Source organism: Harpegnathos saltator, unplaced genomic scaffold, assembly GCF_003227715.2.
Source record: "Harpegnathos saltator strain DR-91 unplaced genomic scaffold, Hsal_v8.6 scaffold288, whole genome shotgun sequence".
Lineage (NCBI taxonomy): Eukaryota > Metazoa > Arthropoda > Insecta > Hymenoptera > Formicidae > Harpegnathos > Harpegnathos saltator.
In genome coordinates, this window is record NW_020230081.1 from 332,459 (window position 1) to 357,474 (window position 25,016).

The following is a 25,016-nucleotide window of genomic DNA, read 5'->3' on the forward strand; positions in this document are numbered from 1 at the left end:
ATATATATATATATATATATATATATATATATATGTTACCTCACTATGTTGCTTATTGTACATAATAAAAGTTAAATTTCCATTATGTACGTTATAAATCCTATCAAAAGTCTATTAATTCTCTTTCTTTTCGTTAACGCATAGATAAAACATCAAACTGTCAAAGTATCACTCTTACTTTAGATATATACTCGCTTCCTGGATTAATCAATAATTACGTGAAACGCGTAGCTAGAAACAATGCGGTTAGCCGGGAATTTTTAGTAATTGTCGATTTATCGATGGTAAGGCATTCGCGGGACTGAGTGTACACGATCTGCTATCAAAACAATTTTTGAGAATTCATTATTTTCCCAATACCACACGATTTAATGATAACAATGATTTGTATGTGTATTGTTTATTATTATTTATTTCTAGAACGAATACAATGATTTGCCTACTTTCAAAAATTGTCAAGAATATGCTCCTTCTTATATCTCTGGTTCGTCTACTTCTTGGCTAGTTTGCATAAATATTCGTAGCGCCGTGAAATAAGAAAATATGGTCGACAAATACTATAATAATTGTAATATGTTAATATTCTAATACCGTTATGGTTTAACAGCTTATTATTTAGAAGATTTATCATAGCCTACAATATACTTTTGTGTTTACATGATATAACAATTAATATAATAATAATATATTAAAACTTTTCTACCTTTGTATAATACCTTTGTATAATAGTTTAGAGATAATGGTGGCATGACGCAGGGTATCGTAATAAGCAGTGGTTTTTGAGCCCTTATTAAAATGATCTGTATACTTCTCTGAAGTTCTACTGAATGTTCGTACCATTCCACACTATAAATAGCTTTCTCGATTTTGTTATTCTGAAAAAGAAATATCATGCATAAAATTCTAAATAATTCTAATGAAATAAAATTCTATGAAATAAGAAAAGTCGATTTTTTTCAGCGACAAAATATATTTACAACATGGATTAAATGTTCCGCTGGCCAGGTATACATAAATACTTCTGATAATCCATTAAAAGCTATACCAGCACATTGAATTTTCATTGACAACGGTTGATCCTATTTAAAATAATGCATAATTTCTTATAATAGATCAAAATATTCCATTAAGAAATCCAAACAGCAAAAGGTGCAAAAACAGATTTTGCATAGTATCTGCTGCAGATTCTGTCAGAAGTTTATTAGCAGAAATATAACAAGATCTGATAGCAGAGTGTTATCCCACACACATGTGACAAAATACTGATGAAATCGAAGGATTTGTCATGTCAATGTATTTGAATGGAGCATATTGTAGATCCTGCTTGTTTTCTGCCGTTAATTTACACTCAGATTCTGTCAGCAGATTTTGTCGACAGGACACGAGCGAGATATGAACACAGATGTCTACGAATTTGTCGACAAATCCTGATAGAATCTGTTGCCCATTTGTTGATAAATTGTTAACAGATTTCTTTCTGGAGAATAAAAGCTATATTAACCTATATAAATAAATATAAATTTTCAGGAATACAAAGGCGGACAAGAATTTTTTTAAAGATTTGAAGTTGGCGTTTTGCAACAGTACCATTACAATATATAATCATAATGCAAATACGTACAGTAACAAAAATAAGACCCACTATTATTAATCCAAGGGTACTAAAACACGTAACCATGAATGCAAAGGGACGTATTGCGTGAATAACTTGTTCCGCATACCTAAAATAAATCTATGGCGTGTATCAAATTAAAATATCTTATTTTTATTAAAAAACTATTTCTTTTATATTTCTAATCGATCGACGTCATAAATAATAATAAAATGTGATATAATTTTCGTTTTTATCTTATAGCTGCAAAAAATATACGCTATTATGCCTTTTAATGTAATTAATATAAATAATATTGTAACAATTAACATTTAATATTTATACCTATAATATCAAATCCTGCCAAAAAACTTTGACACACGCACACACACATTCACTGTTATATTTCCAAATTTTAGTAGAATTTCAATGAAATACATATATAAATATTGGATGCAATGTACACTTTGAAAATATACATGTTAAAATTATAATTAATATTTGCGATACAATAGGTGCAACAGTTAATATTGGTATTTAATATGTCTCACTTTAATAATTTCTGATGTTTTTGAACACACTTCGTCAAATCATAAATATTTCTAATTGCATGCAGACTGTCGGTTAACAATTCCAATCTCGCCGACGAAAACCAGAGTAAAAGCGAAGTGTAGGTATTTATACATATGTGAGCAGAACCTTGCAAAATACATATAGACTGATGTATATAAGCAATCGTTCTCATCGGTTGATGGAAAACATCAAATGGATATTCAGCCATCATTGGAAAAGGTTGATTAAGTGTAACAGGTCCAGAGATGATGATAATAGAGATCAGATATATACCAATTATAGATCCACCGTAAAAAATGACACATTTGTTTATATATTTTTGTAAGATAGTTTCCTCGTGTGGTTTAGTCAATTTATAAAAATTTTCCATTTCGAAAGTGATTGACTGGAATTGATTATATGCACTTTATATAGAAAGAAGACGTAATAATTAACATTATTTCCTCGATCAATCATCCCATAATATGACTTCTAATATTATAAACATTTATATTAAATATATTTTTGTTTTAATTACTTGTAGACGATGCCAAATAATTCTATATACCACAATTTTACATATCACATGTGTAATAGGGCATATAAATATTGCCACTTTTACCATAATAGCAGGATCATTAAGGTGATTTTTAATTGTATTTATCAGTGCTAACGTCAAGGCTAAATATAACAGTATCGAGAAATACTGATACAGTGCCACACAAATGATTTTTAATTTAATTGCGTCTTTTGGTTGTGGCCAAAAACAAGTAATGAACACACTTAATTTTACAAAATTAATTACTTTTGTAAACTTTATTTTTCCTCGCATTTTTCTATAAAAAATCACGTATATATTTATTAAAAATGTTATCACTAAAAATTTTATTGAGAATTAGTTGATTTAAATAGTTTTCATGATATAATAGATATAATTAAGAACAAAATTAAATGGAAAAACAAGAAAAACCGAAATGTTCATTCATTGTAATTTAGAAAAGAGCTACTTTAATATCTGCAATTAATATCTGAAATTAATTTACATAAATGTTTTAAATTATTAGGTTTACAAATTAATCCGTTCCATTTTTTAAATAAAATTGAATGTTAATTTACAGAAAAGTAAAATACATTTTAATTCTCGGAATATTCGCCACTATTATCAATGATTTTCCTCTATTTTTTCGAACATTTGATAAATCTCCTTTTGAGAAAATGTGACGATTTTGAATTTGATAAATTTTTCCGGATTTTCTAGAATAAAATTATATGTAAATATATATTGAAGAACAAATGACAAAATAGACATGCCAATATATTAATCTTTTCGTGTTTAGTGTTACCGCTTCTGACTAGAATTAATGCCTCCGGAAGATGTGAAATATTTTTTTACTAATTTCGGAAAATAATCTACTTTTATATTTTTAAGTGGCACAATTTATTATAAGAATTATGACACAAATTATTATGAAATACTCTTAGAGACTTTGTAGATGTCAAAATAAAATACTTCCCCGTTGTACATTTCTCGCAAAATAAAGACGGTAAGACATCATACCGCTCGATATATATCTATGTTTCACACATTAGCATTTATACCGATATTAACTATAAAAGAAATGGAATTTTGAAGTACCAGGTAAATTTTCCAGATAAATTATTTTAACACGTATTTATGTCATTTTGCTACGATGTAACTGTTCATCGAAGTTATAGATAATGCTTATAGATGGTTATCTTACTATCATCGACATCAGACAGATATAAAGCAAAAGTGTAATATACATAAGACGGATATAAAGCAACGGAAGACTAATAAATTATGGAGTATGCAAAATATTAAGTGGGTTGCGCTATAATACAACATAACAATAGCTCTAGATAATACATACATTATGCGGAATAAGACTTCTTAGTACAACTCTAGTCACGTTGCAATGCTGCAGAAGTAAGGAGGACATTTTACTTGTCATGAACTGTGCAGATGTATTTAAAATAATTTTTATTACTGTTTTTCAAGAACTTTATTTTCTTCCAAATATGGTTTTTCTTTTTCCTTGTTATTAAAGTATAAAGAGATGAATAGTTTTTTACTCAGTAGTTTAGTACACTACTTCTACTACTACTACTACTACTACTACTACTACTACTACTACTACTACTACTACTACTAATATTACTAGTATTACTACTACGTATAGTAGTACCATGTATATAATGCGTGGCGTATTATTGTTTTGCGTGTGTGTGTATATATATATATGTTGCTCATTATGTTGCTTATTGTACATAATAAAAATTCAATTTGTTTTATATATATATGTATATATATATAAATAACGCATAAACATATATATTTTAAAGTGATTATTAAACGAGGAAAAAATTTTAATGATAATATGATGCGAGGGTGCGCTTCAGCTGATTTCTTATACAGCGACGGACTGAACGCATCGCGATCTTTACCTCGGCCGCTGAGCGCGAAGTGGTGGCAGGGGGACGATGGGTGTCACCTTTTGAATTTCGCTCAAAATGTGCAGATCGTCTCTAGCTCTGGTTTAAGGTTTAAAGAAATATATTATCTGATCTGTAGATTATTTGACCTGATTTTGTTAATGCTTATCAAGATCAACTTAGATTCTCTTAATGAAGTTGTATATTCTTTTTAACATAAATTGATTTCTTAGATCGTTATGCTTCAAAAGTAAATACTGGTAAGTAAGATTGTCGAGAAATGAATATTTTCTGAGATACTTTGTTATATTTTCTTTTGATACTTTTCAACAAAAGATATCAAGTATCTCGTAAAGTATTCATTTCTTAATGATTTCTCTTTAATATTTTTGTACATAAGATACTTTTTACATATTTTTATACTTGGCATTTTTCTTTCTTTTTACCTTCATAAAATACTTTTTAATGGTCCAATTTTCAGTTCTTTTTCATATTCGTTGAGAATATTCGTGAATTTAACGAGCAGATGAAAGAATCCTGCACAATTTATATGAGAAAAACGTCTTCAGCCAATTGGCTTGAATTTTTTATATATTGTAATTCTTGCAGCCTTGATGAAAAGTTTAAACATTTTTTTTTCATATAAATCGTGTGAAGTTTTTTATAGTATTTATTTCATTATTTCCTGGAATAAACTGAAATTCCAATTCTCATTGATCAAAATGATATCAAAATGATATGTAAATCCTACTTAGATGATACAAAAAATCTCAGATATCAGAAACAAATCAATGAAAAACATGGGACCAAACTGGAAATCTAACTGAACATATTTTCATATCGCAGAAACTCTAAATATCAAATATAATATTTTCAATACAAATAAGCAGAACAAAGAACGTTAAGATTAATAAATATAAATAGCAATAGTAATAATATAAATACATGTGTGGAGTTTTAACAGCTTCCAAAGTTACTTAGACTTAGACTATCTTATGTTTATCGTAACACTTCACAAACTTTGTAGGGTCAAGCTTGCACTCGACGAATAAGACGAGTCCAACAAAGTCTCACCAAACTCGCAGGTTGCTCACCGTCATCTTCTTCAGATATGCTAATTCTGTATACATATAGCTCCATAATCGATATCCTTTAGCAACTAACGAAAACAGCGATATTTGTATACTATCTTCACTAGTTTCTTCACAGAATCGGTTCTTATCCTCATTGTTCTGCAATTCTCACGTGTGCTCTTAGACTAGTATATTTAGTCAACATAGTCCTATGACTAATTTAATCCTCATTCTGTTTATAGAAAGAAGTTCCCCGATTCTGTCTGGGGAGAGATGTCCTATCAGTAATTTAATCTGGATACATTTCTTTCCAGCATTTGAGTACAAATTAAACAATAACAAAAATATGCAATGGAAAATGTTATATCTTTTATCGTCGAAACATTAGTGAGATTAAGTATGCGTTAGGACAATTTATTGTACGATGAGTAATATCCAATGAAATTGTTATATAACACGGCAATAATATTTAATGGCAATATTTACGTATCCTCTAATTCAGCACAATCTCCTTCTTCCTCTTTTTCCTTTCTTAGATGTGTCTATTCACAGAAACGTATAGAAAATAATCCTGAAGATATACCCTATGCTTTCATCAGCGACCTTATACCCCAAGTAAAGCATCAGAGCTACATAGTAACATATTAATGTATTCGATGCATTTATAATATGCTTTGCAATTTATGTTGCGAGCGCAACAGATATAATGTAACATACATTTCACAGTACGTCGTCTTTCTGCTTATTTTACGAGAACTTTATTGTGAAAGTATATTTGATGTGAAACGGAAGTCTATAAAAACTTGTATGACTGTTTATGTTGAAATATGTAATGTAATCGTTTGTTTTCTTCTTCTTGTTTAGAATTTTGGCTAGAAAATTCTTTTTCTGTTATATATTTGTTCAACGTATCATTATAAATTTTTGAAATTTCTTCAGTATATATTGTGACGTATGCGTGTGTGATTTAATATAATTATGTTAAAGAATCGGGCGCTAAAGCAAATAATTCACATGGTAAAATTAAGTGTGTTTATAACCTGGTGCTGGCCGCTCCCAAAAGATACAATTAAACTTAAAGTTGTCTGTGTGAGTCTGTATCAATATTTGTGTTTGATTTCAAGTTTCGGCGTAACGATAGGGTTGATGAATGCAGTTAAGAATCACCTTGATGATCCACTAATTATGGCAAAATCTCTAACTATTATGTGTCCTACTATACACATAATTTGCAATATTGTGAGCTGTAAGGTTTATTCCTATCGTCTACAAGTAATTAATATAAACATATTAAGTACTCTTCCTCCGAAATTTTTCCGTGCGCGTATTTTTTTTATATGTATAAGGTATCTCATCTTTCACGAAAAATCGTTATAATCTTGACATTTTTGTATTAGGATTTATCTTCCTAAATTATCTAAAGGATCTAAACTTATAAAAAAATATTTGTGTGTGTGGTTTTAGTTGGTTACTTTCGAAATGGAAAATTTCTGTGAATCGCTTAAGTCTCATGAAGAGCCGATTTTTGATCAATACATTGGCAAGTGTGTTTATTTCTATGGTGGATCGATTATCTGGATTTATATTTCTTGTCTTATCATCATTTCTGGACCAGCTACTTTGGATCAACCGTTCCCAACAACTGCCGAGTATCCATTTGACGTTTATCAACAACCGCTGAGATCTATTCTTTATATTCATCAGGCTTTTGTGTTTACCCAAGCTGCTGCTCAGCTATCTATGAACGTTTTTATAGCTATGTTACTCTGGTTTATTTCAGTGAGATTTGAGTTATTAAATGAGGAATTACGAACAATCACAGATATTTATGGCTTAATGAAATGTGTTAGAAAACATCAGAAGTTACTAAAGTAAGTATTAAAACATATTTATCTTATTAATGAAATTTATTTGAAGAGAAATCTGTTCAGACATGTGTAATGAGATTTCATGTTACATCATTTGCTTAAAAATTTGGGATGACTCGTTTAACCCTTAGCGCTCTGTGTGTTTTTGTACTACTGTCTACCAGCAACACCGACACATTTTTGCAGCGGAGCATCTGAGAAGGAGAAGTCTTATTTTGTGCGGAAGGAATTACACGTGCTTGTGAATGTTTTTGATTTTATTTATTTTATAAATATGTATATTCCTCTTGCAAATGAAACATAAATTTTAAATTTTATAATTCACCATCGTGTGATATCTTTGGAAACAATCCCCCATGTGCATTCTGGGTTTACTTGGGCAAGTGTCGCAGTACTCACTAGTTTGACGTCTGCCATCCTTTTCTTAAAAATAATACTTGAAAATAATAATAAAATAATAATAATAATAATAATATTTGAAAATCAAATATGTCTTCATTATCACTCAGCTTTAAGTTTTCATCATAACATTCATTCGTCTCCATATTTTTAACCATAAAAAAGGTCGTAAAATAATTTAACCTCAATATTACAGACTAGCACGTTTTAACTACAGATAACAATTGCCAACGCCGACGATGACATAGCATCTGAAGCGTAATCATGTTAAAAACATTTGGCTCCGCAGCGGAGCCACCGGAGTTACTAAACAAATGAGTGATGTCTCCGTACCGGCGCCAACGGAGCGCTAAGGGTTAAATATTAGGACAATATATCTTGACAAAAATGTATAAAACATTTATTTTAGATACGCAGATGAAGTAATTGCAGTAGTCCGTCCGTTCGCATTATCAACTATAACTCTCAGTACTACAGCATTAATTATAGTCGGCCTGATTTTTATTACTGTGAGTACTACTGCACAATAATAATAATGGTAGTGTGCGTATTGATAAATAGATATAATAATTTGCTTATATATTTTGAAGATAATCGAGTGAATAGTTCAAAGTAAAACGTTACATAAAATTTTGATTTTATTCTTAATGCAGGGACAGCCATTGTCAATGAAAATCCAATGTGTTGGTTTAACTTTCAGTGGATTATCAGAAGTATTCATGTATACTTGGCCAGCAGAAAATTTAATTTACATCGTAAGTTAATTCTGCTTTTGTCTCTATTCCCTCGTTTTTGATACTTTATTTTAATTTATCATGATCATTCGATATTTTTTTCTCTAGAGCAGTGAGGTCGCACAGGCGATTTATGATGCGCAATGGTACGAACAGTCAATTCAATTACGTAAAAGTTTACAAATGATTATATTAAGGGCTCAGAAATCAGTAGTTATCTCGATACCGTGCGTTATGCCTTCATTATCTCTGAATTATTACACATCGGTGAGAAAACATGGTTAATTATTACGTTGTGATATTAATTATGTGCACTAATTACCATCGCTATTACTAAATGTTTCATTGCAATTTACAATTCAATATTAAGTAAAATATTAGCGACATTTGCGTCATGAATTACAATAATATAATATATAATCACAATTAATACGAAATATAATATTCTATTCGTGAGACATGATGTATGAAAATATTATTAATGTTACAGTATCTATCAACTATTTTTTCATATTTCACGACGCTGCGAGTTGTTATGCAAAATGAAGAATAATTTAATTTTCAAGATGGAGAATTAAAAACACAAATTGTTTAACTTTGGAGAACCTACAATCCTCATATTAAGAATCTAGCAAACAATACTCATCGCATTATAATGCCGTGATTGTTGAATTCATAACATTCTTCCTAGTAACCATAAGCTATTTTGTCATAGATAATGTAGACAAGAATGTTTCAGCAAATAATATTATAGTGATTTATATTGTAGTAATATCTTAAAAAGTACAAAATAATGAATATTTTTCTTCAGCAATCTCTATTTTATTTGTAGTTTTTCAATTTAATTAGACCCCCCCTTCCTTTTATCTATATTAAGTAAGAAACAAATAAATCTGTCTATGTTTTACAACTGTTCAAGAAATAATTAATAATACTTACACGTATAACGAAATATGTAAATTATTATATTACTTTAAAATGACACTAGCGTTGAAGAAATTTATAGAAGTATTTTCTGACGTCCTTTATCATCTTTCTTTTTGAAAATTGCAAATATCCATAAGTACTAAGGCAATTTAGTATAACTTTTGTGGGAAAAAAGTTTTAATTTAACGTAAAAAGAAATAGTCTGCTATGATGAACATTATACACATATATCTTTCCCAAAGTGGCGATTTTTGTTCAACATTGTGTATGTTCGTATTATTTACTGGCTCTTGCCTCTCTATATAATGTGAAATTGATTATTACAGATTCAGTAGTATCCAGGATTACCGCGCAAGACAATTTGCTATACAGTCGGGTTATTGCCATACTTCCCCCTGGTCTGTACCTAACGCTTTTGTAATACGCGTGTTATAAATATAACACTTTCAACTATGCACTATCCGGAAAATAGCCGGATAGTCTAAAGTATATGCTGCATACGTACTCACTAAACACAATATACATCTTTCTTTACAACGCGTGTGCAAATTACAAGGTATATTGTGTAGTTATGCTATTAAACATTATATATTTATATGTTATGGGCTGGCAAAAGCTTATAACTTCGGTAAAGATAACATAACGTGAGCAGCAATTGAGAACGAATGTATAGGAACCGGAAGTTTTACATCGATAAAGTCTTAGATGCGTAATTATGGCGAGAAAAGTAACTCCAAAAGTGGCGATGGCATTTTTGAAAGTCATAATCGTTTTATGTTTCTCATGGCCTCTCCTGAAGACCGCTAGTAGATTTCAAGTCATACGTTTCAAAACTTTGCGCTTCTTGTTCTGCATGAATGTGATAGTATTGATCGTGCCTATGACATACACTATTTACTATAATGACTATGATTTGCCAAAGATAACGAAGCTATGGTGCTTATTGGGAGCCTTTGTGCAGGTCCCTCTGGAAATATCACTACTCGGTGTGCAATATGACCGTTTGCAAGTAAGAAGTGCCAATTAAAAATTATATCAAACCGATCCTGAATAAACTTCCCCCGAACCGATGTATCGTAATGTATTAATATTAAGTTTAAATATTTTAATTAAAGCATTAAAAACATAAAAACACCTCGTATTTTACTTTTGGCATCAGTTTTGTGCTACATGGTGAACAAAGTAGCATCTTTGCAAATATTGTTCTCCATCTTCAAAATTCGATCTCAGATAGCACAACACATCCTGAGATCATCCTGGATGTGTTGAGAACGCCATGGAATTCTTCCCAAAACATCTTGGACATGCCTAGGATTGTTCTGGGACGTCTTGTGCTATCCTAGGCATGTCTGATTAAATGTTCAAGTTTGTTTGCAAGCTTCGTTTGCAAAATCGTATAATTAGAAATTATAATATTATAATATTATAATATTATAATACTTTCTACTTTAGGTATAACGATCTGCTGTACACAAACTATGTCGGATGTTTGTTCCTCCAGTAAAAAAGTTGGTCCTTTCTTTCACCTAAAAAGAAGGCATTGTTGCTTCTAATTGTACAAACGTCAGACGTTATGTGCTCCAACTGACCATACAAAATTTCAGAATTTGATTTCAGAGATGGAGTATAATTTCGAATGTGCGCAAGTGCACGAAAGAGACGTATACCAACGATACACCGACAAATGCGTGCCTTTTTACGCAGCCTTTACGTTCGCGGTTTTTCTCACTGCGATCGTAATGTCAATAGTTACGCCATTGGTGGAGGCCGATCAGGCTTTTCCGACAGAAGCGAAGTATCCCTTCGACGTGGAACGTGAACCGGTCAAGACTTTTATCTTTGTGCATCAGTTTATCGCCATTTGGCAGTGCTTCTCAACTGTTTGCCTCAGCAGTTTTATCGGTTTTCTTATATGGTTTACCGCAGCGCGTTTCGAGATCTTGTCTCAACAATTTCGGGCTGTCAACGGAACCGATGAGATTATCGCGTGCGTACACCGACACATCAAATTATTGAGGTAATAGAAAGTATGTGTAAAATGAAAGCGAAAGTGAAAGGTTATCGACAAGTATTTTGTAAATTGTTTCGGATGTTTCTAAAAATAGATATTCTGGACGTTATTATGAATTATTTACACAAAATTTGTGATAAACATCCATGAGTAAATTTATGTGAATGAGTGTCTCTATGTGATTTAATTAATGTATAAATTATTTAGTGCTAAATAACGAACAGTGAATTTAGCAAACGTGCGCAGCATATACGAACCAAATGTTCATCGGCATTAGATTCACTTTTGATCCGGTTCGCTCATGAAGAGATATATTAAAGAATCGATATTTGATAGATATTTTGATATTCGTTCGCTCGGTATATACGCAGTTTTATATTATAATAATGACAAACAGTATATTGATGACATTGATTTCATTAGTTATATTTTACACAAATGTTATTTTATGAATTTTATATATGTTTATTTCAATGTATTCCGTAAGAATTTTTTTATTTCTTGCTTTTGACTCCATAATTCCATAGATAGCCACGGAGGAAAAATAGATCAAAATTCGGAATTCTTTTTTATTAATGAAAGTACCTCTAAAAATAGTTTATAGGCAAAGAGTTTTTAAGTCTCTTCATCGATAAAAAAATTCAGAATACCGATTGTAGCTTTCGTCTTAAGCAGCTTCCTTAATAAAAATTTAATAACCTGAATCTGTAGCTAACTTAGGTACATGCACAAATTAATGAATTCAGAGATCTATGAAGTTTATTTCTCTGTTAAATAATAATGGACTACGAACGTTAGTTTAAATTTCAAATTGAGAATTTTTTTATCCGCGATAAATTCGTTAAATGCTCATTAAAAACAGAAAATATTCTGTATAATGATAATTTAATATACTTACCTGGAGATGTGATGTCGCGTCCTGCTTATGTTGTCATGTTCCGTGTCACGATGCTGCTGTCTTGTATCCATTATCCTGGTTTTCCAATTCAACATCTTTATCTCCGTTGTTACGGGGTCTCATAACTCAGTATGAGGCAGTATACTGGTACTATATTGACACTGCACTTATACTGGATTGTCATTGTACTGTCACGTATACGATGGTTTAATAATAAAAGAAAAAAATTAAAATTAATGCAATGCCAAGTAGAATCTGATTTAATATGTCAACTGAATTACTTTGCACATACTTCAGTTTGAATAGAATTAATATTATTTCCTTTTGATAGCAATCTTGACTTGATTGACTGAAACACAAGACAGTATTTACTGACTTTTGGAAATTTCAAAATCATCAAATTAACAAAAATCAGGGCGCTATTGTAACGATATATTCTTGAGACCAAATAGAACAAAAAAATCCAGTATCACTTTTTCTTCCGACAAATAGTTAGCGAAATATATATATATATATATTGTAAGTTAAATATTGAAAAACATCAAGTTTTCCTTAAATATCTCAAAAAATATTAGACAAATAAAAAAATGTTTTAGACAAAAGTTGTTCAAATTAATTGGTAGAAAAAGAAGGTGTAATATAAAATAGGGATTCCTGTTAATATTTTTATGTTGATCATGACCGAGCTTTTCAAGGTCATACCAAGGTCAGATAGATATTATCATCTAATAGATTTTTTAAGCCCTATTCTTTTTATTTAAAACATTTTTCCAAGAAATCAATATTTTCCAAGATTTCCAACTATTGCGGAACTTTTTGCCAGCACTGTATATTTCAGTGACTACTACTGACCTCTATCAACAGCGAGAATTAATTCAAGCACCTAATATAATCTGTATTTAAAATTACTGCTAGTTAAGTATTAATTGCTTTGTTATATGAATATACACATGCACACCACATTGCATGCATATATACATGCATAAAATTATTAAATTTTTTGCCTCTAAAACGATAAATTATATTTAGAAATTGCAGTTAACAATTTTACTAATTGATTGTTGATTAATCAAAATTTAAAAAAGGATTCAGATATTAATAATGATAGTAATAATAGTAATGATAGTAATAATAATGATAAATAATAAATTTTTCCAGGTATGCTCAAGAGGTAATCATTGCCTTTCGTTCAGTAATATTAGCGCTAATAATCATTTGCACATGGACATTTATAGCTAGTGGTTTAACAATTGTAAGCGTATGTATTTTTTTTGTACTATCATTGTACTACTCTTTAATATGTTGTAAAACGATAAATAAAAGAATCCAGAATAATATATTTCTATAAAATTAAAATTCTGTGAAAATAAAAGATCACTTCTCTCAATCAAAAAATTCACAAAATTTATATAAATTAATTTTTATTAATAACTTCAATAATAAATAATACTAATTTAAACATAATAATTTAATAACAACTAATAATTTTCAATTATTTTGTAATTAAAATTTTTTCAATTCAAAGTGATTCTTTAATACTATTAAGAGTAGTTTTGAATTAATTGTAAAGTTAGTAGCAATTTTTGTTTAATGCAAAATATCAAATGAGTTGAAGAAAAATTAAATGTGAGTAATTTTGTCTCTGATTTTTCTATAAGAATCGCTACTAACTTTCTAAACTATGTTTTGTTTATCTTAGTATGTTTATGCGTATAGCAAAGTACAACAGCAGACAAAACACATTTCATGATTCTATGGATAACTGGACTTATAGAAGTTTATGCATGTGCTTGGCCAGCCGATCACTTAATGGATGCAGTAAGTCAAATCCCAGTCACACACACACACACAGTATAAATTTCTAAAAGAATTTTAAATATGTCTAAAAGTCATCCCATTTTTCACAGAAAAATATCTTTTAAAACTTTATGCTGTCTGGCTTATCAAATATATAAATGAATAATCTACTTTTTAGATTATTTAGGTTACATATCTATTTAGGCTATTTGTGAACATTTCAAATTTGATCTATATCCCAGATAGCACACGGATGTCCATTGGACGTCCGTTATATGTCCATTTTTTTTTACAAAAGACGTCTATAGGACGTACGTTTGTCACAAATTCGGACATGGACGTCCGATGGACGTACGGTCGCGGACATAATAATAAGTGTCCATTTGTTTGCAACTTTCGGAACGCCATCCTAATTCGAGAAGAATGAGAGTCACTGCTCCGCCTACGGAACACGCCTGCGCAGTGACTCACAACGAAAGGCGAGAAATGAAATATACGCGGTGGGACATATTATAATAACACAGACTCAGATGAAATGAATATTCCAGCATTAAATGGAAGTGAGGGAATACAGAACAGACAAGAATCATCCGATGTAAGTCTTATACTCCGGGGGACATCTGAAAAAGGTAGAGATAAATAAACATGTTTATGTTTTTAAAACAATACGAATTTAATTAAGAGAATTAATACATATAAATGTATTATGTATTATATATTATGTATTATTATTATGTATTATGTATTATGTATTTATATGTATTAATACATATAAATGTATAACAGAATCGTAACTATCATAATGCAGCTTAATTCTCTTAATTAAGTTCGTATTGTTTTAAAAACATAAACATGTTTATTTGTGCCTGCCTTTTACGAATGTCCTCCGGAGTATAAGACTTACATCGGATGACTCTTGTCTGTTCTGTATTCCCTCATTTCCATTTAATGCTGGAGTATTCATTTCATCTGAGTCTGTATTATTATAATATGTCCCACTGCGTATATTTCATTTCTCGCCTTTCGTTGTGAGTCACTGCGCAGGCACCGCAGGTGAAGCAATGACTCTCATTCTTTTCGAGTCGGGATGCGTTCCGAAAGTTGCAAAAAACGGGCACACATTATTATGTCCGCGACCATATATCTGACGTCCTACAGGTCCAATGTCCAATAAGGACATCCTTGTTACGTCCAATTTATGTCCACGGACGTAAATCGGATATACGGACATAAATTGGACGTAAAACGTACATCCAATGGATGTCCGGGATATTGCTGTCTGGGATATTATTAAGCGATAATAAAATATATCTAGTGAATATAATTAGGTAAAGAGATAAAATATTCTAAATATAGTGCAAAAATATGTTCTTATGATGAATTGTCATATGGAACTTAGTATGATGCAGTAGCTAACACTTTCAGCACTATTTTATCCTGTGAAAAGTTCTTTTCTTTGTTATATTTTCTTCAAAAATTTATTACTATATTATTATAATAATTAACAAGAATTGTTTGAATCTTGTTTCACCTGCTTTTGATTATTATTGAGAAAAGAAGAAAACAATTTTTATACATATATATTAATATAAATAATTATTGACATGTTTTTACTCAATTTTTTTCTATAGTTTTTACTCGTAATCATTTTGTTTAACATTATATAACAAATTATATTCATTGTTCTAACATTCCATTCGTCTATTTTCATTCTATTAATTTTAATAGATCACAAAACAACAACAAAAATATTTTAAATCTAATCATTTTTTGTTTTGTAAGATTGCTTATTTATATATTATTTTGGCAACGTTTGTAAACATGTAATTGTAAATATGTGGCTAAAGGAAGTTACAAAATTCAGTTATAAAATTTTTTTAAACTATTTTATTATACACACATACATGCACTAATATATCCACTATAATATCCTCTTATCATATAACGTCATAATTACATACTTTAATTAATAACTTAATGTCGAATGATATAGAATAATTTAATGATTTTAGTTTTATATTTATATTAGTTTAATAGTTTTAATGATTATTCAAATTCCACTGCCTTAAAATTTTGTTATTGTTTGTTAGAGTACTGATGTTGCACAAGCAGTATATGATTCAGTGTGGTATAATCAAAACGTTAACTTCCAAAAAAGTATATGGTTTATCTTGCTAAGGAGTCAGGTACCAACGGCTGTGTCGGTTTCTTCTTTCATACCAGCTATCTCGTTACGTTATTACGCGTCGGTAAGACTCCATTATTTACCGTTAAAAGTACACAGATAATTGATTACAAAGGCTCTCGCGGAATCTTTCACAGGCTTTCTACAATAAGCCGTTAGTTATAAGACGTAATTAAATTGATCAACCACAGTCGATTATTCCGAAAAATTATCAATTTGTTATTGTAGAAGGTCTGTCATGGCCGTTCTATAATGGATACAAGAATAAAGCATAAGCAATAAGATATAAACCAATCACAATTGATTATTATAAGAATAATCGATTGTGACTGTTCTATTTCTTACTGCTTACACTTCAGCCTATGATCTGTTCTTTTTGCACTGCTGGGTATCAATCATGAATCTTTTCCTCTAGTATGAACTCGTGAAAAGTGAATATTTCCATATGCTTTTACTTTAGAAAATTTTCACTTTTCACGTTAAAGGAAAAGATTCATGATTGATGATACCCTGAACCAGACCGGACACAGAGCCGATTACGCCGGGACGCTTTTTCTGCCGACGCGCCCCTGAGAAAATGTGTGCACACTACATCCATCCTGACGGTAACGGCAAAGCGTGCACGGTTCTTGCTCACTTTACTTCCCCTTACAAGAGATAATAAATTAGACAAGCACAGGTGATCAATCGATCTCCGTCTTTGTCGCACCATCGATGAACGTACGCGCGGCAGGAGGGGACACGAGGCAAGTCAGCGGCAAATCTTATCGCTGAGCCAAAATCTCTCCCATCTTGCCCCTTCGTTTTCTCATCTTTCACGCCACGCACTGCCCGCAATTCGGGAAGAAATATTTCGAGACCGCGCGGAAAACTCCTAGCAATGACACAAAATGACGCTAATAGGGGTGACCATTTTTATAATATTTATATTCAATTTTTTCCTTTTTTTTATTCAATTTCTTTCATTTTTTTCCAAAATCAATGCAAAAAAATGAAAAGTCACTGACTATAAGTTAATTATTTGTGATAATTATTTGTGATAAGACGTTAATCTAGATTCGAAATAAGGATAATCCGAGCAAATCGCATCGAATCGTGATTGCACGTTTTGACATTAGAAGTCACGAAAATTTGAAATCAATATAAATTATCAATTCTCAGTAGAAACGGAGATATTAACAGTACAACTTAAAAATGTAACCTTCGGTATTTTCTAAACGGCTCAAGATACAGGAACGCGCTTTTGCCACAATATAATCCTATATCAACCCTATTCTCGTCATAAAGCTCTACTCTCAATTCCCAGTAGGAACGGAGATATGAACATTAAAATTAAAAAATGTAACCATCGATATCTCCTTAACGGCACAAGATACAGGAATGCGTTTTTGCCACAATTTAGTCCTATATCAACCCTATTCTCACCATAAAGCTCGACTTTCAATTCCCAGTAGAAACGGAGATAGTAAAAGTATAATTTAAAAACTTTAACATTCGATATCTCCTAAACGGTTAAGGCCATCACACGTAGAAAAATTTTAACCGTAACCGTAAGGTTGTAAGAAAACTGACCAATCACAGTCGATCCATTCTCTTGTGACATTATAATAATCGACTGTGATTGGCTAGTTTTCTTACAACCTTACGGTTACGGTTAAAATTTTTCTACGTGTGATGGCCCTTAAAGATACAGGAACGGGCTTTTGTCTCCTAAACGGCTCAAGATACAGGAACACGCTTTTACCACAATATAGTCCTATATCTATCCTATTCTCACCATAAAGCTCGACTTTAAACTGCCAATAGAAACGGAGATATTAACAATTTGCGAGACCGTGCTTGTCAAGTACGCTATTATGGTTGTAGCACGGACATAAACTGCCTGAAAATGGATGTAGTACTGGCAGTCCGCTAGTACATGTAGGTTTTACTGCCGAAACCTAAAATTAGATATAGCATCGTAGTTCCCCTCTCAAAATGGATGCAGATGGCGCTCTTTCACAGTGCGGAAAGTCGGTGTGGCCGAAAACGCCGTGTTGGCCGCTCTTATGTTCCTCTCTGCTATAAATATGAGCTATTGAATCATTTGATATTCGTCACACGCACTGTACATGCACATGTAGAGAGGACCATGTTTTCAGCCACGGTAGTTGACGCTAGAAAAAGGTAACACGGTCCCAGCTTAACTATCTTTCTCTGACCGTTCGGTATAGTGGAGCGAATAGGGCAGTGCTCCTTCCAGTATGGTTATATTTCAATGGTAAAAACAGAGTGCTTCTTTTTTTCCGAGAGTTATATCCCCACTCTTGAAATTTGGAAGAACGCGCAGTCTAGATATATTATAGCTGTATTCCAAAATTCACTGCCAGCGCTGAAAAATTATAGTTTGCGTGACACAAACTATATATTTTCAGTATTGGCAATGAATTTTGGAACACGGCTTTCGTCTATAGTATAAATAGAGGACCGTCGTGCCCTCTACTGCTATACTTTGAAATTAAACTGCTCTCTAAAAATGTTGTGTGAGGCGGGGAGAAAAGCACTGATATTATTTTGTATATTTCAGTATGTGTCAACAGCCTTCTCGTATTTAATGACATTACGAATTGTATTTCTGGAGGACGACGCAACTAAAAGTTAAATTTCGAAGTTACATAAATTCCGAAAGATAGCTCACTGATTTTATTCACCAATAAAACTATATTACTATTTCGCATAAAAGAACACCTTCACTCCGAAGATATTCCCTTTAAAAAAAGGCATGTGATCCAAATCTCGAATGTATCGAAGTCGTATCGAAACGTTGCAGCCTCATTTCCGCAATGCTAATTGGTCATTTCGATGTCATGTTGCGACCGCCTTCGTGTTGTTGGGGCTGTCATCGCGGCGATTGACAGCTGAATGACAGTTTGTACGAAAGGAGTTATAATGGGGTTATATCACGTTAACAATTTTATAACATAAAATAATAAGCTATAATTTTTTTTTCTTCTTTCTCGGGTAATGGTAATAAATGTAACGAGAGAAAGAAAAAGAGAATGAAAGAGGGAGGGGATAGGGAGGGAGGGAGAGAGAGGGAGAGAGGGAGGGAGAGAGAGGGAGGGAGGGTGAGAGAGAGAGAGAGAGAGAGAGAGAGAGAGAGAGAGAGAGAGAGAGAGAGAGTATATGCGTATGCATAGGCACGCATATATATGATTTTAACATACGTATAAAACAATACATATACATAATAAATATATGTCTAAATACACATACGTGTCGGATTGAAGTTAAATATTTGGATCTGACAGTTGCTGTAAAAACGTCGATATATTTTCAAATTGCTAAATATACTGCGTAAATTTGAGCACAACGAACAACAAATATAAATTAATGATGATACGCTTTATTATAATAAATATTTAGTTATTTGTATGTTGAATTTATATGATTTGTTCGAGCAGTTTTAAATCATCTAATATTAACATGGAGAGTTCGAATATCATTTTGTTACCATTTTTGTAAATGATATGAAAGTTTATGTACAATTTATGGAGCAGCCTGTATGTGTATGACCACGTGCACGAACACGCATACATATTTTATATGCATATCTTATATGTATATAACGAGTGAGAGAGGGGCGAAGGGGGAGAGGGTAGGAGAGGGGTAGTGAGAGGGAGGGAGGGAGAGATAGAGCTTAAGATGATCTTGCATAGAACTGTTAAACGTCGAAATTTTCATTGGTTATATGGTTACGCGTTACTATGTAGAAAATATGGTTCATGGTTCAATAGATGGTTCCAAATGGATCAATTCCATTCCTACGCCAGTCATCCCAATGCAGAAAATATGTCATGGAATTTCAAACTGTATGCGCCTAAATACATCGTATGTTGGAGTCGGATATTATCGGACTTATATTACACTCCAGGGATTATTTTTGATCTATAATATTTATTCTAAACTTCTAACTTTAATATGAATAAGCTAAAATGGCGCGCGCTTGTAGTGTTCGTGTTAGTAAAAACAGGAAAATATTTACATTTGTTTTAAATAAATTACGATTCAAACTGTTACAAGTAAATGTTAATTGACATCTCTCAGGAATAAAAATAACTTCAAACCTCAATCGCATTATAAAAAAATAATCTATTGAATATATTTTTATAAAAATCTCTAAAATAAAACCTTTATAATTAAAGGGTCTATAAAAGCTATATTGTTGGCTTTTATCAATCTTTTACTTTGCACTTTAATCGGTTATCACAGAATCTTTTGTTTATTTAATTGAAACACTTAAACTAAACATATGTTGTCACAATTGTCATAGTAGATATTTCTGAAATTGTGTAAAAAGAAATTCTTCATAAATTATTGAGTTCATAATATTCTTCTTATATCTCATATAATTTATATAAATTTTAATTTTCTTGCATCACATAATTTTTTTTTTGGAAAATATCAATTTCTATGTATACATCTTTACTGAGTAGAGGTACATTCGAAATAATAGTTTATATAATATATTGAAATCTATATTTTAGAAAAGAGAAACCTAGATATAATACAATTTAAAATAGCTAAGACGCATCAAAATCAGGTATCGGTAGGGTACCAAAATGTTTTAGCGCGTTTGTAGCGGAGGATACTACCAAGTTGTAAACTGGATGTATAATCGCCACTGAATTTGTTACTTTTGATCCAACGATCGATGGACGTGGTGAATTTTGTGCAACTGATAATCCACTTAGAGCGTAACATGTATGATATAGGTCTCGGTTTCTGAAAAAAACAAAGAAAAATGATGAAATGCAACGTTATCACGATATATGTTATTTCGCAATTATCGCAAATTACTCTGGTTACATAAGATACAATTTTTTTATTTTTATGATGTAACTGCTAATATAAATGCAATAATAGTAATATAATCACTGATATGAATGGACACAAGTCATACTTTCCCGGTTTATCCAGAAGACCACCTAGTGGATGCTGACAACAAACTAATATGTACTCTTGTAAGGCCTCTTGATTGAACAACCAGTAATTGGAATTATACTCTTCTTTTTCTTTCGACAAGATAGCATGAATCAATGGGAATGCTCCACCTTGCCAGAATGAGTAACAACCATCCACCAGTTTATTGGTACGTCCTTGAAAACCACCCTCTAGACGCATCTGCTTATTTACTATCCATCTCTAAAAAAAGAAAAAAATAAATAAATAAAATATACATAAATATATATCTTTATATATAATATCGTAAACAAATATAAAAATAAAGACCTTATTAGGATCTTATCAGTAATTCCATACTTTCTTGTATTACTTATGTAATTCTTACTAAGAGTGCTGGTAAACGACACATATATGTTTTCCCAAGAAGCACGAGTGCTGCTAAGCCACAGTACGCATATCCACCATGAGCCTCCATCCCTGGACAACCTCCAAACCCACCCTCCCATGTCTGACACTTGGCTATCCACTCTTCTGTACCTCTAAACATGTCTGGAGTGTACACATTTGTTAATTTTGCAGAAACTAGAGCACAGTATGCGCCACGCATGTCAATTTCACCATTGGCATGCATGCAAAATGAACCATCTTCCCCTCGTAGAGACATTAGAAACTGGCGCAAGTTCTTCCTGAAATTTTGATTTTTATCATATGAAATATTTTTCAAGACCTGACAAATTATATCATAGAATAATTTTTGTATCTTGAACTAAATGTCAAAAAGTAGGAAGTTAAAATGGTGCATTTGTATGGATATATAAATTTACTATATTTAAAAGTAATTATAATATAAAAATTGCTATTGTAAGATGCAACATTAGTTAAATTATTTGTTAAATAGATATAATTCGTGTTTAGGGAAGACATCAATAATGACTTTATTCTTCATATATATTATAAAGATGATATTTCTCAGTAACAATTAAAAGATCTTAGCTGTTACTCATTGTTTATTTAAAAGTTATTAACAAAAGCTTTATAAATGGAATATAATTTTCTGACATAGTAAATATTTCAACTGAAGAATTCTTAGAAAGATGATTTCTATAATATATGTGTAAGATAAAATCATTGAAGGTGTCTCCTCTAAACAGGAGTTTTACCATTAAATAGTATAAGCAGGTGAAGAAGCAATTCACTACTTACTTTAAGAAATGTACAGGATATAGGAATTCTTCAAATAATATAGCAGAAAAAATTATATTTTTCTATGTGTTAACATGCATACCTATCTATCACATTGTATGCCTCTTGCGTACCAATAGTGCATAGTGCATTTATAGCAGCATATGTAGAAGCTAAATGTGGATATTGTCCTGGGCCACCTCCAAAACCACCTTCGGGTGATTGACACTTAGCTAAAAAGCCTGCTATCTTGGAATATTCCTCGTCCCCCAAACGTTCTCCTAATATTTCAAGTGAATGCAATATCCAATAACACAGCCAAGGTTTGCTGCAGTCCAAACACTATAATTATAAATACTCAAGATATACTGTTATGTTTGAATTGTCATATATAAAAATAATATATCAGCTTTTACTTGTATAATATATTCATAAAATTGTATTTTTTATATTAAATAAACAAATACCTCATAAGCCCCACTTAAATTATTGATTGATTTCTTTAAAAAACTAATATGCCTCTGTTTAATTAAAGTTGGTTCTTTGCATAATTGATATAATGTAAGCACATCATCTTCAATACGATTCTGAAAGTTTGAATATATTTTATTTAAATGAAACATTGCTTATATGAATTTTATACATTATATTATAGTATCATGAATATAAGTAAAAAATAAGTAATTAAAGTAAATTATATGCTTGTATATTTATGTAAGGACACACTTGTTCGATTGTGGTTGCAGTTTCAAATCCTTCTTTATCTTGCTTTTGCCCCAAAATCTCCTCGTAACTTCTAATTCTTTTCTTATCTAATATATCATCAAACTCCAAATCCATAATCTGATAAGAATAATTCGATGAATAAAATAATAATCCATTAATTACAATAGTATTTCTAGGTGCATAATGGAGATGATTTTAATTGAGTTTAAAAGTTTATCTGTGCTTGCATAAATTACAAATCGTTGCAATATATCACTTCAAACAATGACATTCGATGAAAAAATACGAATCAGTATAAATATGGTACAACACTATATTAAACTTATATTTGAACTTGTTAAATGACATTATCATTGATATTACAGTGATACTTACGTTATTTGTTTTGCTAATATTTATTTTGCTGATCAATAATACTTGACGATAAATGTTAAGTTTAATGTCTATAGCTTTTTATCGCAAGTGTCATCGTTCTGATTTTTGCACTAGGGTGTGGTAAAGTTGACGAATAATCTAAAACATCTACAAAACATCAAATAACACACACGCGTAATCGTGCAATGGTTAATTAACTGCTATAAACATCGACGAGATAAAAATAAAGATCTTCAACTCTGAGTAAATTTTCGTATGTATCTTATATATACTGTGTATACTAATATGATTGATATAATTCACTGCCGGTATAACAGCTTTGTAGTTACCTACCAAACCTAGGGTCACTAGAATTTTATGTTTCGCCTATTCTGGGTGTTTACGATAAATCGAGTTAGGCCTGATCTACAATATGTGTCGCAAGTGGCGTTGGCGAATCACAGTCGATTATTACAAAAATAATCAGCTATAATTGGTCAGTTCTTACGGCTTACAGCTTACAACACCTATTGTAGACCAGGCCTTAAGGCTCGTCTACAATAGCTGTAAGAGTAAGGCTGTAAGGCTGCAACGTAAGCTGTCAGCGAATGAAAATATTTCATTTCGTGTCTTGCAACCTTACAGCCTTACTCTTACAGCTAATGTAGACGAGCCTTTAGAGTTAGTTCCACTAGGACTGAAAAGTATGATAGGCACGATCATCTACTATCTTCATGATTTATGACAACTCAATGCTGTCCGATAAAGCGTGGTCTACAATGGCAGTAAGCAGTAAGAAGTAAGAAGCGTAAGCGATAAGAAATAAACCAATCACAGTCGATTATGACAAAAATAATCAACTGTGGTTGGTCCATTTCTTACTGTTCACGCTTTCTTCTTACTGCTTACGGCCATTGTAGACCACGCTTAAATCGAATAGAGTAGATTAAAGCCAGCGGCACACGGTGCTTGTTTTCGTGCTGGGTTGTTTGCTGGATGAAAATACTACGTCCTGATTGATACATTTCCGAAGATGGATGGAAATGTACCAATCAGAACGCAATATTTTCATCCAGCAAGCAATCCAGCACGAAAACAAGCATCGTGCCGCTGGCTTAAGAAAGTGTACACGTTTCACTCCAACTTATTACAATAGTTCAGAAGTTTTCTTCGACAATGAACAGACCTAAAGTTGTAGACCCAGGATTAAAGTTCCTAGTTAGTAATATTTTTGTTTCTAGAAAAAAGAATCTTTTATTGGACATCGAATATCGTATGTTGGATGTCGGATGAGATGTAAATTCTTTGTAAATTTATACTT

At 31.4% G+C, this 25,016-nt stretch overlaps 4 protein-coding genes across 6 annotated transcripts; 2 read left to right on the plus strand and 2 right to left on the minus strand.

Moving 5' to 3' along the window:
• Positions 1 to 394: 394 nt before the first annotated feature.
• LOC109503732 (odorant receptor 49b-like) lies at positions 395 to 2,962 on the minus strand. Of its 2 annotated transcripts, none has more exons than XM_025299673.1 (6): positions 2,682 to 2,962; positions 2,143 to 2,549; positions 1,622 to 1,721; positions 978 to 1,079; positions 717 to 875; positions 395 to 557 (listed from the first exon to the last, which is right to left on the minus strand). In XM_025299673.1, the coding sequence occupies exons 1-6, from the start codon at positions 2,766 to 2,768 to the stop codon at positions 474 to 476; spliced, it is 939 nt and encodes a 312-aa protein (XP_025155458.1). In that variant the 5' UTR covers positions 2,769 to 2,962; the 3' UTR covers positions 395 to 473. The 2 variants fall into 2 exon arrangements, with proteins under 2 accessions (XP_025155458.1, XP_025155459.1); XM_025299674.1 differs by having other exon boundaries at positions 465 to 557; positions 704 to 875.
• Positions 2,963 to 6,633: 3,671 nt separating this feature from the next.
• On the plus strand, positions 6,634 to 9,485 carry LOC105181991 (odorant receptor 49b). Of its 2 annotated transcripts, none has more exons than XM_019840809.2 (6): positions 6,634 to 6,942; positions 7,135 to 7,541; positions 8,347 to 8,446; positions 8,591 to 8,692; positions 8,780 to 8,938; positions 9,162 to 9,485. In XM_019840809.2, exons 1-6 carry the CDS (start codon positions 6,649 to 6,651, stop codon positions 9,222 to 9,224), a joined length of 1,125 nt encoding a protein of 374 aa, XP_019696368.1. In that variant the 5' UTR covers positions 6,634 to 6,648; the 3' UTR covers positions 9,225 to 9,485. The 2 variants fall into 2 exon arrangements, with proteins under 2 accessions (XP_019696368.1, XP_025155455.1); XM_025299670.1 differs by having other exon boundaries at positions 6,876 to 6,916.
• Positions 9,486 to 10,228: 743 nt separating this feature from the next.
• Positions 10,229 to 19,372, plus strand: LOC109503733 (odorant receptor 49b-like). Its single transcript, XM_019840823.2, has 6 exons — positions 10,229 to 10,607; positions 11,203 to 11,615; positions 13,666 to 13,765; positions 14,224 to 14,325; positions 16,395 to 16,553; positions 19,056 to 19,372. Exons 1-6 carry the CDS (start codon positions 10,314 to 10,316, stop codon positions 19,128 to 19,130), a joined length of 1,143 nt encoding a protein of 380 aa, XP_019696382.1. The 5' UTR covers positions 10,229 to 10,313; the 3' UTR covers positions 19,131 to 19,372.
• Positions 19,373 to 20,992: 1,620 nt separating this feature from the next.
• Positions 20,993 to 23,919, minus strand: Fntb (Farnesyl transferase beta subunit). Its single transcript, XM_011139090.3, has 7 exons — positions 23,717 to 23,919; positions 23,342 to 23,458; positions 23,083 to 23,202; positions 22,719 to 22,957; positions 21,819 to 22,119; positions 21,432 to 21,673; positions 20,993 to 21,253 (listed from the first exon to the last, which is right to left on the minus strand). The coding sequence occupies exons 2-7, from the start codon at positions 23,453 to 23,455 to the stop codon at positions 21,052 to 21,054; spliced, it is 1,218 nt and encodes a 405-aa protein (XP_011137392.2). The 5' UTR covers positions 23,456 to 23,458; positions 23,717 to 23,919; the 3' UTR covers positions 20,993 to 21,051.
• Positions 23,920 to 25,016: the final 1,097 nt, after the last annotated feature.

Coding starts and splice junctions, on each gene's coding strand:
- LOC109503732 (XM_025299673.1), bottom strand. CDS start 2,768: ATGGTAAAAGTGGCAATATTTATATGCCCTATTACACATGTGATATGT. Junction 2,550..2,681: donor TTATTTGGCATCGTCTACAA/GTAATTAAAACA, acceptor AATCAATTCCAG/TCAATCACTTTCGAAATGGA. Junction 1,722..2,142: donor AAACATCAGAAATTATTAAA/GTGAGACATATT, acceptor GATTTATTTTAG/GTATGCGGAACAAGTTATTC.
- LOC105181991 (XM_019840809.2), top strand. CDS start 6,649: ATGTTAAAGAATCGGGCGCTAAAGCAAATAATTCACATGGTAAAATTA. Junction 8,693..8,779: donor CAGAAAATTTAATTTACATC/GTAAGTTAATTC, acceptor TTTTTTCTCTAG/AGCAGTGAGGTCGCACAGGC. Junction 8,939..9,161: donor CTCTGAATTATTACACATCG/GTGAGAAAACAT, acceptor TTAATGTTACAG/TATCTATCAACTATTTTTTC.
- LOC109503733 (XM_019840823.2), top strand. CDS start 10,314: ATGGCGAGAAAAGTAACTCCAAAAGTGGCGATGGCATTTTTGAAAGTC. Junction 10,608..11,202: donor TGCAATATGACCGTTTGCAA/GTAAGAAGTGCC, acceptor ACAAAATTTCAG/AATTTGATTTCAGAGATGGA. Junction 16,554..19,055: donor CGTTACGTTATTACGCGTCG/GTAAGACTCCAT, acceptor TGTATATTTCAG/TATGTGTCAACAGCCTTCTC.
- Fntb (XM_011139090.3), bottom strand. CDS start 23,455: ATGGATTTGGAGTTTGATGATATATTAGATAAGAAAAGAATTAGAAGT. Junction 23,203..23,341: donor CTGCAACCACAATCGAACAA/GTGTGTCCTTAC, acceptor TCAAACTTTCAG/AATCGTATTGAAGATGATGT. Junction 21,254..21,431: donor CTTCTGGATAAACCGGGAAA/GTATGACTTGTG, acceptor TGTTTTTTTCAG/AAACCGAGACCTATATCATA.